General features: G+C 40.3%; 1 protein-coding gene and 1 long non-coding RNA gene across 2 annotated transcripts in view; one reads left to right on the forward strand and one right to left on the reverse strand.

The window, feature by feature from the left end:
• Positions 1–3230, reverse strand: part of Trhde (thyrotropin releasing hormone degrading enzyme) — a 360650-nt gene extending 357420 nt beyond the window's left edge. The window contains exon 1 of the mRNA XM_005330424.5: positions 1191–3230. Coding sequence (XP_005330481.4) covers positions 1191–2095 — 905 coding nt within the window. The 5' untranslated portion in view covers positions 2096–3230. The remainder of the gene's footprint in view (positions 1–1190) is intronic.
• LOC144378605 (uncharacterized) overlaps positions 1420–15189 on the forward strand; it is a 106396-nt gene continuing 92626 nt past the window's right edge. The window contains exon 1 of the long non-coding RNA XR_013440446.1: positions 1420–1505. This is a non-coding gene — a long non-coding RNA (uncharacterized LOC144378605). The remainder of the gene's footprint in view (positions 1506–15189) is intronic.

Consider the following 15189-nt stretch of genomic DNA (forward strand, 5'->3'; position numbering starts at 1 on the left):
CAGGCACAGGGCTATTGATATCTGCACCAATCCCACATAAGGAGTGTTGTTGTTGTTGTTATTCCCAAATAAGAATTAATGATAAGGACTCTGAATCCAAACCATCTGGCTCTAAATCCCTGCTTTGTCAGGAGCTCTGTAATCTGAGTGAGTTTTGGGACTTTTCTGTGCCTCCATTTCCCACCTGTAAGATAAGTAGTGCTGATAATTGCATCTATCCCATAGAGTCCTAGCAGGACTGAGTTCACAAACCATGGGTAATAAGCTCTAGAGGTACCCAGTCATTGGCAATTGGTGAGTTAAATACTTTCCTCAACTCTTCAACACAGTTAGACTGTGAAGATTGAAACCCAGTTCTGTTGACTCAGAAATCAGAGAGCTCTAAACAGGTGGTGAAATGCACCTCAGCCTCTCAAAAAAAAAAAAAATTTTAAAAATAGAATACTGCCCAAATCTAAACTACAGCAAAGGCACTCACTAACAAGGCATTTGAGACTGACCCACTAATGTTCCCTTCCTTCATTGTAGTTGTTTCCAGAGGCAGCGACTCAAAAAAGGAGTTGCCCAGCATAACTGGAGAGTTCTCAGTGCCTGCGAGGTCACTGCTCTCTGATTTTGGCCACTGCAACTTCCCCACTATGCTCGCCCCCTCAGTCGGTCCCTGGGAATGGCTCTTGCCGCTCTGATTCTTTAATGCCATTTTGGAAAACTTTATATAGCCAAAGCCTATCTCTTCTCTCTGCCTGCCCTGGGATTAACAGTCAGGGGAGGTGGGCATGTTAAGAGGGGACTGTGCTACCGCTGACTCTTTGGAGCTCAAGTATTTTCCCTGACAGTAACTTGGCAAGGTTTTGATGTCACTCTGGCAACGCTCAGTTACAAACTACCCTTTAGAAAAAGACGCATGCCCAGCTGGCTAAATAACTTTGACCTGAAGAGGGAAGGTCCCAGCTAGAGGGGGCATTAATTTTTAGATACAAGCAAGTTTATGGGGTAGGCAGCAGTGAGAGACCAGGTGTCCGGAGATTCCCAAGGTTCTGGGTGACAGTCCTACCTCGCCTTCTCTTCCTTCCCCCACCCCTGGTTTCCTGGGTTTGGGAAGCCAGCCGGGTGCCTGAAGTCGCCGGCCGCCCAGCGGTTTGAGCCGCCTGGCGGGGTGGGGCAGCGCGGGGCACCGCCTCCCTCCGTACCTTCTCTCCCCGTGGAGCACGTAGGAGCTGCGGAAGAAGCCCAGAAGCTCGTTCTCTATCAAGGCGTTGTAGATAATCTTTAGGTTGTAATTCCTCTGCGCGTCCAGGGTCCTATTCAGCACCACCACCAAGACCTGGGTTTGAGGGTAGAGAAAAAAGCCCGCCACCGGGACAGCCCCGCCAGCCCGGTCCTCGGCTATTTGCACCTTCTCCACCGTCACTCGGGAAGCGTGCAACACGACGTAGCGGGTGGCGTTCCGGCACGCGATCTCCACGTTGACCTCCCCGGAGAAGGTGAAGTTCTCCATGAAGGCGGTGAGCATCAAATTGTAGTGCAGCGGCTTGAGATGGCCGGATAGGCGCAATTGTGTCCAAGGCTGCCACTGCTCCCGCTCCTCCTCCGACGGCGGCTGGGCAGAAGGGGTTCCCGGGATGCCCACCCCGCCGGTCTCTGGCTGCGAGGAGTCCCCGCCCGCTTGGTGGTTGCGCCGGGCTGATCCCGGGAGGCTAGCGTTGCCACCGCGCTCGGGGAAGCCCGCGGGGCCGCCGTCGGCACCTGGCGCGGCGCTTGCCCCACACTCCTCGAAGCGCAGGCTGAGGAGCACCGCAAGCATAGTGACCGCGAGTAGTGCCACTATGGACACCGCAAAAGCCAGCACGAGCCGCTTGTGCACCGCGATGTGGCGCTCGGTGGTGCGGGGTCGCACTCCCACCGAGTCAGCCCACGGGTCCGAGAGCCCTCTGTTGCCTGCCCGGAGCGCGCTGTCGTCTTCTCCCATGGTGGCTGCGAAGGGTGAGCTGCTCTTCTTGGCCCCCTCCTCCTCCTTCTTCTTCTTCCTCTTCTTTTTCTTCTTCTTCTTTTTCTTCTCCTCCTCTTGCTCCCCCCGCTCGCCGTCCAGGGCCATCACACCGCCTCCTCCTCTTCCCCCGCCCCCTCCGGCACCCCCCGCGGGCGGGCCACCCGGGCCACCGCCAGTGCAGTCATCAGAGAGCGCACCCCGACCGCGGGCGCGACGCCGGCTGGGACCCTGGGGATGCTGGCCCGGGTTCTTTTAAGACGGGCTCTGGCCGCTGGCGAAGGCAGCCTCAGCGCCCCCCATCAGCCCCGCCTCTCTTCGGACACCAGCGGCCGAGGCGCGGGGCGAGGAGCTCCGAGACGCGCCCAACTTGGAAAGCGTCTTTCTCACCCAGCGCGCGCTACTTCTCAGGCGATCACCCGGCGCCTGGGCACATGCTGCCCCCGCCCCTGTGCGCCTGCGGTTCCCAGCACTCCTCCCCTGCGCTACGCTCTCGCCCAGTTTTCCGCGGGAGCTCTCCAACCGGCCCTCGGCTGGAGAACGGGGAGCGCTAGGGAGAGCGAGGGTGTAGGGAGGGAAGTTAGGGCTTCTGCTTTCTCCCCCCACTCCAGCGGCGGCGTTCAGTCCTCTGGGTGGGATGTGCTCGTAGTGGCAGTGGAGGCTGCAGCAGCAAGAGAGGCACCCGAGCCATACACCCTGCAGCCCGAGAGGAGAGGAGAGGATGGCCGAGAGTGATGGAGGGAAAGACTGGAGTGAACCAGCCGGAGGAAGTCCCAGGGCCGCGTAGCTCTGCCGGGGATCTGCCCTGGAGAAGCCTTCTCCTCCACCCTGGACACTTTAAGCAGCCGCGGCGGCGGCGGCAAACGGCGTGAGGTTGCAGACCGGACAGCCAACCTCCCTGGTTCCGATGTCGCTCTGCTCTCCGGAGATGACAAGTGAGGAAGAAGTGTCCGGCCAGGCCATCCACTTCAGGTAGATGAAGGTTTGCTCCATATCCCCGGGGGAAGTGCCGAAGTGCGTGTGTGCGAGCGCGTGTGCATGTGTGAGCGCGCGTGTGTGCGTGTGTACACAGGCTCCGGGTCTAGATTACCAGGGCTACTCGAGCTGCATTCAAGGACTGAAACTCCCAGAGAAAGGCGAAGGAGAGAGCGAGAGAGCGCGAGGAGGCAGGGAAGGCGGGAGGGAGGGGAGCGGTTGAGCGGCAGAGGCAGGCACTGGGAGATTAGAGAGCTTTTCTCCGCTCCGTCACACCAGACACCCACTGCCACAGAGGGGGTTGCTGAGCCGCCTGCAAGAAGTACATTGTAAATCTTCAGCGCAACAAGCCCCGCAGTCACCCCTCTTCCTGACTCCTTAGCCCTACTGCGGCTCCCCAGAGGGACCGTTGGAGCCTTTGGCTATTAACATCAAGAGCAAAGAAGATCCTGCTGGGGAGACTCGGCAGTGTAAGATTTCACGTCAAGCTCACCAGAGGATTTGGAGGATTGTATGTAAATTGAAATAAATTCTCCAAAGCCTGGCTACATATATTATACTGTGTGATGTGTCCAGGTGTGCAGTACTAAATAATGGCTACCAATGAAGCCCTAAAATCCTCTGGAAGTAAAGACCAAAGAGACATATTCCCTACAGGAGAATTTCTATTTTTAGAATAGAAAAATGATTAAAATACGATGTTTACATTCAGGAACCCTCCCTCCTCCCCCCCCAAAAAAAATCTGATAAAAACTGGGAATATGAGCCCCATGACTTTGGACTTAGCAAAACAATAAACAAATACATTCTGATTGGTCAATTGTTTATGTCCTAGTCACAATTACTTTTTTGAAGCTTTCTGATGTTATCATGAAAATTGTTTAAACTTTGTTAAAAAAAAAAAAACACTATTACCAATAGAAAGTGTTTGGTGACCGCAGGAATCATCAAAACAGGTTTAAGCCGGTTGGCTGGCTATGGACTCATCTCTGAGTTTATTGGAGTTTGAATTATAGTAAAGAGTAGTCATGAGTACACGGGATACCCAACCCTCAAAATTTGTGTGAAGAACTCTAATGAACAATATTCAGAAAATAGCCACCCCAAAGGTGACAGCTAATTTTTAACAAAGTGTGATCAGCATCAGAGTCAAAAATAAAATGCAAATATAAAGAAAATGCAATCATTCATGTTTCCATTTCTTTCACGTCTCTAAATCTTGATGGCATTTTAAAAGTCATGTCTATCATTATTTCCCTTACAAAAACAAATGTTGACTGCTACAGGCTTTAGAGTACTGAAAAGGTCCAATTAAAATATTGTGTTTGGCTTCAGAAGCATGGCCAATAAGAGGAGACCAAATACTCATCAACTTTAGCCCACTAACCACAGAAAGCACAGCGCTGCTTGAGGAAGCTCTCTTCCCTTTATCCCCAGATGGGATACATGCTCAATACCACACATTCTAAATGTCCATTTGAATCGTTTTTAAGTGATGATGAAAGTAAGTGCCAGGGTGGGTTTTTTTAAGCATGTTGTATGTGGGCCGTTAGCAACAGACCAAGGGAAATGCCACATTCTGTTCAAGTTACTTTTTTCTTCTCTGTTTTTAAATGTCTGTGCTCTTGCTGTCCATATGTATCTGGCTGTATGCATTTTAGGAGTTGAGTAATTAGGGTTCATTAGATTGTTTTCACAGAATTAGGAAATACACTGTGGCAAGCCAAAGGAGCCCTGAGATCCTTGGGAGATCACCAGTCTTCTATGACTTCAGAGCTTTAATTGGGTAATTCAGGATTACTGATCTAAGAATCATAGATTCAGTGCATTTGGTTATCAGGGGTGTCTGCAAACGCCTCCAAGGGTCTGGGAACCACCCTGGTTAAATGAAGTTACCCACTAAGGGATCTTTAAGGCCCTTTCTGTATAAAATCATATTATTCAAGAGTCAACAAAGGCTTTTTCTTTATATCTTATCAATATGTTTATGTGCTTCTGAAAATTACTACAAGGCATTGCTCAAATATTTCAGAATTAAATAATATTTACCAATTGGTAAAGATTCTATTGACTGATTAAATTAGTAAGTGGATTGTTTTTGAGATCCAAATGGAGCAGACACAAGTTTATTAACATAAAGTGGACATAACTTATTAGCTTATTGATTCCCCTTAAATGCAACTTTACCCAATAAACTCAGTATCATGGTCAAGTAGGGAAATATTTCTTATTCTCTTATCAATATTACAAAAGGTTCCCAGTGAGTTTTTGTTTTTTCATTTTCCAAAAGTATATATCCCCCCCTTTCCCTGAGAAGCAAGCACTTGGGTCAAATAAAATTTTAATATTATTTTCCTAGAAAATGTTCATCCTAATGTTAAACGCCCAAAAAGCGGGGGGGGGGGTGCGGGGAGAATTTCAGATCGTGTATCTAATTTCAGATCGTGTATCTAATAAAAACATTAAAGAAATTATTCACTAATATTCCATTTAAAGTTGCCTTCAGTGTTGTAATTCACTGGGTTAGAGAAAGGCTTGACTTCTCCAAAGCTGGAACCATGAAGTGCTCTAAACGACTAAATAAGCCAGGTGCCTGATCCTTCTGTTACAAACGTTTATTTGGTGGGAGAATTTTATGATTATTTTCTCTAATGAATAAATGTCATTAAAATAATTTAATTTGATTTGATTGAGGGACTTGTAAAAGTGAATACAATCTGCATGTTTAATATTCATGAGGCCAAATAAGTTGATTATAATTAATCTCCACCTTGGTCCTGTAAATAATCAAAATGAACTATCATCCATGAATGTGCTGATTCCAGAGTCTTTTCACTATTTTTACTTGAACTGCTGCTTTTTTTCTTTACACATTGGTTTGTGAATACAAGCACTACTTGAACGTCCTTGTGTACTCAGTTCCTTCAAGTGTGATTAGCACTTCATATCCAAACACAGCTTGGCTCAGAAGAAAGAGCTAGATCCTGCTCTGCCCTCACCTCCTTACATTATCATCACCCACTTACTTAATAGACTCAATTTTTTGATGTGTTAATGTCAAGGAACCGAGGTAACCTTGGAGGTCTCTTCCAGCTCTCAAATTCTGTGAAAGAAATTCAGAAACATGGTTGCCATCCTTTTTTATCCTTTCCCAGGATTTTTAATCTTTTCCATGAAAAGCAAGAAAAAATTCAGTTCAAAACTAAAACTGTACTGGATAAGGAGACTATGAAAATACACTGTACTAAAAAAGGTATATGGGCAAGTAAACAAACAAACAAACTTACTATTCTGGCAGTCCAAACAGGGCTGGTGTGTTTTATGATAGACATGTTTTTGAAGACTTCACACAATTGAAGACCAAAGCTGACAATAGATGGTGGAAGTCTCTTTTTACCAGCTAAAGTGGTGCCTCCATGTGGCAATAGCAAAGAAGCAGTTTGAAATTTGAAATAGGGATAATTTGATGACAATTTTAGTTTGGGGAAGTTCACATTACTGAAAACTATTGTTATATTGCATTTTCAAAATTTTGTAACACTTTTTTTCTTCCTCCACCTCTGTCATTGTTGTTGAGGAGAGGTTTCATTCAAGACACCCTTCCAGAGAGAACATTCCTTAAGATCTTGAAATGGAGAGAGAATTGTTTAAAATTAGCTATAATTGATATAGTGCTATTTCATGATGTCCATTGTTTGCCAACTAAAATTAGCACCTTGATTTAACTGTCAGTTGTCAGACTTCTGTTCATTCAAAAAGATTAATCTGAATAGAAATTGCATTTAAATTTAATTATTATTTATATATTTCATTATTATTATATTAATTGCATTAATGCTTCATGTTATTAATCCTAGGAAAATCTTACAATTATGCTTTTAGGAAGAAAAACAAGTCTCAGCATAAAGGGGTCTCTCTGGATAGCAAAAGTAAGAAAAAGCATGACCAAATAATCCAGGATATAAGTCCCAATTCTAGCACTAAATTTCATATCCAGAGAGGAGAGTATTAGGATCCAAGAAAAGTTGTTTTTTTTTTTCCTTTGGGGGAGTTCTAATGCTAGATTTAAACTCTTCAGAGTTCACACTGGGCTCTTTGGTTTATGACCTCTATAAGAAAGCTCCATAAAAAGCCAAGTATGTATTATGGAAATGTTTGTAGTTTATTCATGAAAGCTGCAAAGATAAGATACACCAAAGTCTACAAAGAGAAAAGAAACCATTTAACTTTCCAGAGATGTTTCCATTGAACTAGTCAATTTATCTACTAGCTCAAGAAATGGAAATAGTAAATATACAACTATATTACCATGAATTTAAGTTGCTGAAATCATGTTTCTAGAATATGGCAGGATGAGATGATGATGATGATGATGATGATGATGATGATGATAGCTAATGTTAAAGGTCTTAACTGGTACCAAGGATTTAGGTGTTTTATGTTATCATATTTAATCATGGAAATAACCAGGATGAGGTCAATGCTGTTATTTCTTCCATTTGACAAGTGAGAAAACTGAGGCTCAGGGAGATTAAACATCTAGCTCAGAGTCATTTAATTAGTAGATGGCAGAACTGGAATTCAACACCAGGCAGAGTTTCTCCATCACCTGTACACTTAAATATTATGTCATATTATTTCCTGAAAGGTGAGCCAAATGTAAACTACCCAGTTGCATAATTGATATTGGCTACATAAATTATGAAGTCAGTGCCAGGCTCGATGGTAGGGATATAGCACACAACCAAACCCTGTTCTCAGCCCACATTGCAGTGCCTAGTGCCTAGCACATCCCACACACAGAGTATTGGTTAAATGAAATTAATGAATAAGTAATAATGTAGTATGACCCTGAGAAGAGTAATAATTTTATAAAGTAATGATAGAAAGAAAAGGGGGCAGCATTATTCACCCTGGACTGAGAACTAAGTAGTTGAATGAGTTGACTGCAGCTTATTTTTATACTGCAGAACAAGCAATTTACATGCCTTAGAAATCTTACCTCTTGAACACATCAAAAAATATACATTCCACCTCAGGCTTATTTGCTAGCTCCAAATTACATGATCACCTCTTTCAAACCATAGAAAGTGTCTGCTTCCAAAGCACAATTCCATAGATATTAATGTAAAATCACATAAGACATGAAAAATCCTGTTTTATTTCTTCCACATGTACTTTCTAATCCACATTTTTTCTCTTTTCAAATAATTTATTCCTGTTTCATATAATAACAAAACTTAGTTTGTCTCTTAGAATCATCCATTACTCCAGATACACATGTATATAGATATATAAAATATATAATATATAGATATTCATATTGATTATGTATTCATATTGATATATAGTATAGATATTATGTTGATATATAAAGTCTCCATATAAAAACTTTATATATAATATATATCACTATTGCTCTTTAAGCAAGGTAATTATAGCATTTTCTTGAATTTGAGTAGCAAGTGATCATTGGAAGAAGGTTGATAAAGAAATTAGGGGCAATATGGTCAAGTTTTTCTCCTTTAGATAATGAAATATCATTAATATTGCCATATTAATAATTAATATTGCCATATCATATTAATATTATAATAATTACCATATGCTTGTATATGAGTTTTTAAAAGGTAACTTTGAACTATTTTGATTTATTGGGTCTTTTTGTTGATGTTTTGTTTTGTTGATACTATGAATTGAGTCCAGGAGAACTTTACCACTAAGCTATATTCCCAGCACTTTTTATTTTTTATTTTAAGACAAGTTCACACCAAGTTGCTTAGGACATCACTAAGTTGCTGAGGCTGACCTTGAATTTGAGATCTTTCTATCTCAGCCTCTACAGCCTCTGAGATTATAGGCATGTACCACCAGGCCCAGCTGTGTTTTCTTATTTTTAATAACATATAATCTCTAATACGTAGGTTTGCTGAGTCAGTATTCTGATCAAAGTTGCATTCATTTCTTTCCAAATGAGAAACACATTTTCCATTAGAAAAATATCTCACAAAATATATGTGCAGATTTAGACCTATGCATACATATAAAAATAATACACAATAGTAATAAAATTCAAATTGCATTTGTTTTTAAACCTCACTAAATTACTACTTTGAAACTAAGTAAAAACTAAGTAAAAAGATGTATCACATTTTTTTTTTTAAGTTTAGGCTTATACAAAAATAAGGCACCTTCTCAATCAGGAACTAAAGAATAGACTCTTTCTGGTCCATTGCTTCCCCTTGCTTATTCAGTGATAATGGCTAGAAGAAGACCTAGTTTCTTCCACCCTCGGGTCACTTATAAGGATCCTCCATACCTCTTGCATTTCAGCATTAAAAACCAAGGCTAGGGACTGGGGTTGTGGCTCAGCAGTAGAGTGCTCACCTAGCAAGTGGGAGGCACTGGGTTCGATCCTCAGCACCACATATAAAAAAATAAAATACAGGTATTATGTGTATGTGTGTGTGTGTAATTTTTTTTAAGGCTATGCCAGCATCCCATCATTTTCTTCCTTCCAACAGACTTTTCTGAGAGCACTTCCCCTTTCACACTAAATGTATAGGCTCAGAAAGGACTCTCCAAGTGCCTTTGAAGTTAAGGGAAGTATAAGTGTGAGGGTCTAGAATGATTCTTGAAATTCTAACAATTAGACTTCAACTAAAAAAGCTCTTGTCTCCGTTGCTTAGGAAGTTATATGATATTACTTCAAATAGTCAAAGTCCAAATATATTATTGCACTATAAATAATATAAAGTTAAATGTGTTGTAGCTTTCTTTTACTTGTATATGAAGAAAAGGAAGTGCTGAGTCCTATACAAAAAATAAGAGATCATAGTTTATAACCAGTGATGTCAATAAGAATCTGTATCTGGAAGAAAAGAAAAGAAAGGAAAACCTACCTATAAAATTACTACACTAAAAACAGATCAAATCACCAACTCTTTTGAAAACAAGCAGCTGCTTCATTGAAAGAAACTTTCTGCAGTCTGTAGGGGGGAAAGCAGTGAACCTGAAGGTGACTAGAATGGCTAGCATATTAAATGTGGATGATCCCTTCATAAAATAGGTTCCATTCTTATAAGAGAACTGATGTAATACGTAACTTGCTTGTGATCTTCATTTTTGGCACTTTTCTCTTTAGTGCCACCTTGTGGGTTAGCCAATAACAAAATTTTTACTTCAGGGTTTTGAGGTTTGGGGATTTTTTTCCCCTCTACTGTGTTAAAGCTGGTCTTAGAAAGTAGTATGGAAAAACTCTGATGTGAAGCAATTTCTTTGTTTTCCCAGAGAAGCAGCCACTTCACCAGAAGATATTTGCCATAATTCTGCAATTGACCATTCAGGGCACCAGAACAATTTCTCAGAGATTGGAAATATTGGAGTCTACACAAAAATCGATGTTCATTTACAGGATAATCACCAAACTTGTCTTGGATAACATAAGTGGCAAGCTCTGACTTGTGATTTTTCTGTAAGAAAAATGTTTTCTTAACTCAGTATCATTGTTTCTACAATAGTGTCTCATGAGAATTGATGCTAGGTGATTTGAAACGCTGCTTAATCCTATTTTAGAAAAAGCTCCCATAGCTGATTTAGTCTCATATGCAGCTTACTTCTAACATCAGACTGAATTTGCACTGAATTGCCTCACTCAGTTAATTTTAAAATTATGCTTCGGCTATAAGGGAATAAGAAAAAAGTCAGTACAGTGTGTTGAAACATCTCTTTTTCAATGAGAAACAAAGGAAATGTGGTGTGTTTTCTCTAACATTCTCCATATATTATAGGTGTTATAATAATCTTTTGTATTGCCAGATAAAAAAAGAACGGTTTTACCAGAACATGTTGCTTTTTGCATCATGGTGGTGAAATAAATTTTGAAATTGCATCTATGGGGTCTTTTCAGAACAAGTGGAAATCATATATAATCTGGTCATTTTGAATAGGAAGTGTTTCTATCTGATCTCCTCCTGCCCTATTAAGAGTTGAAGGTTGTACCACGTGTTATTCAAAAAGTCATTTTCCCTGGATGTGCAATAAGGCCTCGGATTTGACCTACAACCCTAATGTCATAAACTGTTCATTATCTATGCTGGAAGCACAGGAGCAATAATCAAAAAATTTTAAGCATTCTTATAGACTTGCCAAAATCCGATTATAGACCCAGGGCTGTCAAATACTACCAGTAATGCTGCAGAAACCTTCGGATTTAACTCCCCAGTCATTCTTAACTTGAGTGAGCCTTGTACCTTGTCTCTGAAACTAATACATTGTGCTTTCCAAGTCAGGAAATGCATTTCAATTGTTAATTTTCACATCCTTTGATATTTGAATCTCTCCTTGACATTCTGACACAGATTCCGTTTCTCACAGATTTGGTTCAGGAGCGAATTAAAAGAGGCCTCAGAATGGCAACATTTAGTATAGCCCTCCATTTAACCTTTGCATGGCTATCATTGAACAAGTCCTTGTTCTTAGAGCTTAACCTAAAAAAAAAAAAAATTTAAGGAAAGAAAAAAAGAACACTAGTGAAAGAACTCTCTCTTGCCTAGGAACTATTAAAAGTTTTGGCCCTTTCCCCTCATGCTTCAACTTCGGCTTTAATAGTAAAGCTATGCCTTCCATCTGTTTAAACTAAATAAACTGTGCAATGTCCTCCAGAAAACCCCTTGGCCATGTGTACATTGCTGGAGGTATGGGAGCTGATTCAGATGCAATTAAGTGCACCGTTCATTCAACATAAAACTCCAGTAATGAACTAACTTTATCCTCTTCTAATTATTATTATACTCTTGTTAAATATAAGGAGTTATTTTTTTAAAGAAGCTCCAAGAAGCAAAATACATTTCATCTTTACTCTGTTACAGACTCCAAATTAAGCAGATCCTAATTAATTGAGTTACATTATATACCAACAGCCTTTTCCTTTAATGTCAAAAGGCTTTTATCATCTCTTCTCAGTGCCTCTTCAAGTGAGACTGCACGAAATATTTTCTTGACATTTCTGAGAATTTCATTTTCAGTTTTGAAGAATCATTTATTGCTTTAATCTTCCAATGTGGGAAAGTAATGAATATTGATTCTCTTCTATAAGCGCTAACATTCAACTAGGCAAACTTGGTAAGTGATGGCTCTTAAGATTCTCTTTTGTTTTCTAGACAGAAAATCAAAGCTATTTAAAGTAAAGGATGTGTTTTAAATCAATGCATGTCCACAAGTTAACATTAATGGTCACAAACACTTTCCATGATCAATGTGTCTTACTTGGGTGTGTATGTATCTTTATATACCTATATAAACAAAAATATAGGTCTAAATAGGTGAGGGCAAGGGGTGTATATGTTTCCATATAGTCTGAATAAAGATGTTTTACATGTCACTGTGCTAACCTGAAGTCTAATAAAATGCACAAATAGTTCCTTGTGGCACTTCTTCATTTTCAGTGCCTGCTAAGATGGTCAAATTAAACTGCTGATGTGATAATCATCCCAATATATAATTCTAGTATTGCTATTATAGGATCATTTCTTTATTTCTATGAGAGTTACCTACAGTAGCTCTCTGTTTAATGTGCAGCATTCTATAGCACTTCATTTTTAAATGTTCCAAGCAAGAGCTATACCTTCCAGGTTATGCAAATAATCAAGTCTTAGCAACATTATGAAATATAATCCACATTATGAATTGAACAAAATGAGCCCTCAGATCTGATTGCCTAAGGCTCAAAATGTTAATGCTCCTGAAACACCTTGTATGTATTAGCTAGTGGAATGAAATTGCATTAAAACAGGAGAACGAATTGTGGTGTGGACCTCAGGCTTACTCCATCAGTTTTTGCCTGCTGCTGCCCTCCTGCGAAGAGAGCTTCTGCTCTGCTGATTCTCACCCACTTTCTGTTCCCACACATCCAAAAAGGATCAACCCTGGGTGTCCCCTAGTGAACCGACTGCACAAAATATTCCCTAAAGTGTGACATTCTCCAGTTCCTTCTTGGGAGTCCAAACTGAAGAGACAGAACCAAATCTAAGTACAAAAGAAAATTTTTAAAAATAGTGATTCACAACATGATAAGGAGCTTGGAATTTTTCAGTCCCCAAGCAATTGGTTTAAAAAGAAAATCATTCTAAATTATCCTCCTGCTTTCAGGTATTAGTGTTGCCCAAGGAATTACTTGCAGAGGTAATATGCAGATCATCATCAGGATTTATTTGCTTTTCTAACACCTTTTTTTGCTCACAAACTGAGAGAATTGAAAGCATTTTAGCAGTACAAGAGGGTCTGCTGGTGGCTCTAAGACAGAGCTCACTAATAAACAATGCATAAGTATAAAAGGAAAGAGTCAAATCCCACTTTTAAAAGCTGCATTTTTTTTAAGAAAATCTCCCCAAAATCAAAGGTGAGTGTTTTCTCTGATATGTGGAATCTAATCCATAATAAGGTAATTGGAGGAGAGGAATTGAAGTTCAGCAGAGTCAGCAAATGGGAATTAAGGGAAGGGAGTGGGTATAAGACTAGGTAACAGTGGAATGAATCTGGCATAACTTCCTGTGTGAGTCTTGTCATGTATATCCATAAGACTGGGGCCCTAATTAGCATAAGATATATTCCATGCTAGTATAAATATGTCAAAATAGATTATATTGTCATATTTAACTAAAAAGAACCAATTTTTTAAAAGCCACATTTCTGCAGCAAGTATCATAGACAGCATTGCTTTTTTTTTAACCATTTAAGAGTAATCTATATTGCTTCCCAATTTTCAAAATAAGTTTCTGCAGCCAAGTAGTCTCCTGCAGAGAAATTTGCTATGAAATGACCACCTAATTTTGTGAAGTTTGGACAACCCTACCCCAAACTGAATAGCTTTCATTGACCCAGTAGCTGTTCCAAAAGTGTGTAGTTAGTGAACAGTAAAAAAAAATAATAATAATAATAAGTTAACCGCAATTCAACCAAAAGCATTTTTCATATACTTTTGAGTCTGATTTGGTACCTGCAAGGTCTAGACAAAGGCAGCCAGTGTGCCTTCTGACTTTTTCTAGGGAAATTTGTATCAACTTCCTTGGAAAACCCAAAAGAGAAGGGGAAAATGGAGGGGACAAACCTTAGATAGATCCTAAATTCTTAACTTTCTTAAATTTTGTCTTTCAGATGCACAAAATATTGTATGAATGGGGGTTTAAAAGTAGTATTTAAAAATCACTTTCCAAGCCAGGCACATGCCAATAAGCCCAGTGGCCTAGGAGGCTGAGACAGGAGGATCATGATTTCAAAGCCAGCCTCAGCAATGTCAAGGCACTAAGCAACTCAGTGAGACCCTGTCTCTAAATAAAATACAAAATAGGGGATATGGCTCAGTGGTTGAGTGTCCCTGAGTTCAATCTCTGATATCCTCCAAAAAAAAAAAAATCACTTTCCAACTTTAATTATCAATTGACCCAAACCTTATGGAAAGTAATTGAGCAACAGCTATCAGAATTTATACCTGGATTGTAACTGTTGGCATGACTGACTTCTACTAAAATAAAAGATTCTTCTGGGCAGGAAATGTACATTCATTTATGTATCCATAAAGCAAGCCAAGTCACAGGGACATACTCTTAGCCCTCTGCAAATGTGGATTCCTCACAGGCAGATGGATCACAAAGATTTGGAAACAAAATGTGTCTCTGCTGAACCTACACAGCCATTAATCTTGTTATTATTCCCTAAACAATACATGTAACAATTATTTGCATGGTGTTTACCATTGAATTAGGCATTATAAGTAATCAAGAGATGATTTAAAGTATATAGAAGGATGTGTTATTTACAAATACTATGGGTTATTTGTAATAACCCATGGGTTATTTACAAATACTATGCCATTTTATATAAGGGATTTGTACATGCATCCATTTGATCATCAATAGGGAGTCCTAGAAATAATCTCTCACTGATGTGAAGGGACAGCTATACTGAGACCTTCGTAAATGTTTGTTGAATGCATAATGCTCCATTTGATAATAGTTGTCATCAATTTCTTTGGCCTTCTTCTCTCTTCTGTCCTCCCTGTCCAGCACTTTTGGAGCCTGCATGCCTGGAAAGGGTGCTCTTCAGCTTGGTCTCTGGGAAGTTTTCTACTGGGCCACTCTTTTGGAATTAGTCCTTTCTTCAGACTCTGCCCTTCCCTGACTCTAGTCTATAAACTTGGCACTATGCTAGTAACTGAAAGCATTTTTCTC

The sequence above is a fragment of the Ictidomys tridecemlineatus genome, chromosome 6, assembly GCF_052094955.1.
Source record: "Ictidomys tridecemlineatus isolate mIctTri1 chromosome 6, mIctTri1.hap1, whole genome shotgun sequence".
Lineage (NCBI taxonomy): Eukaryota > Metazoa > Chordata > Mammalia > Rodentia > Sciuridae > Ictidomys > Ictidomys tridecemlineatus.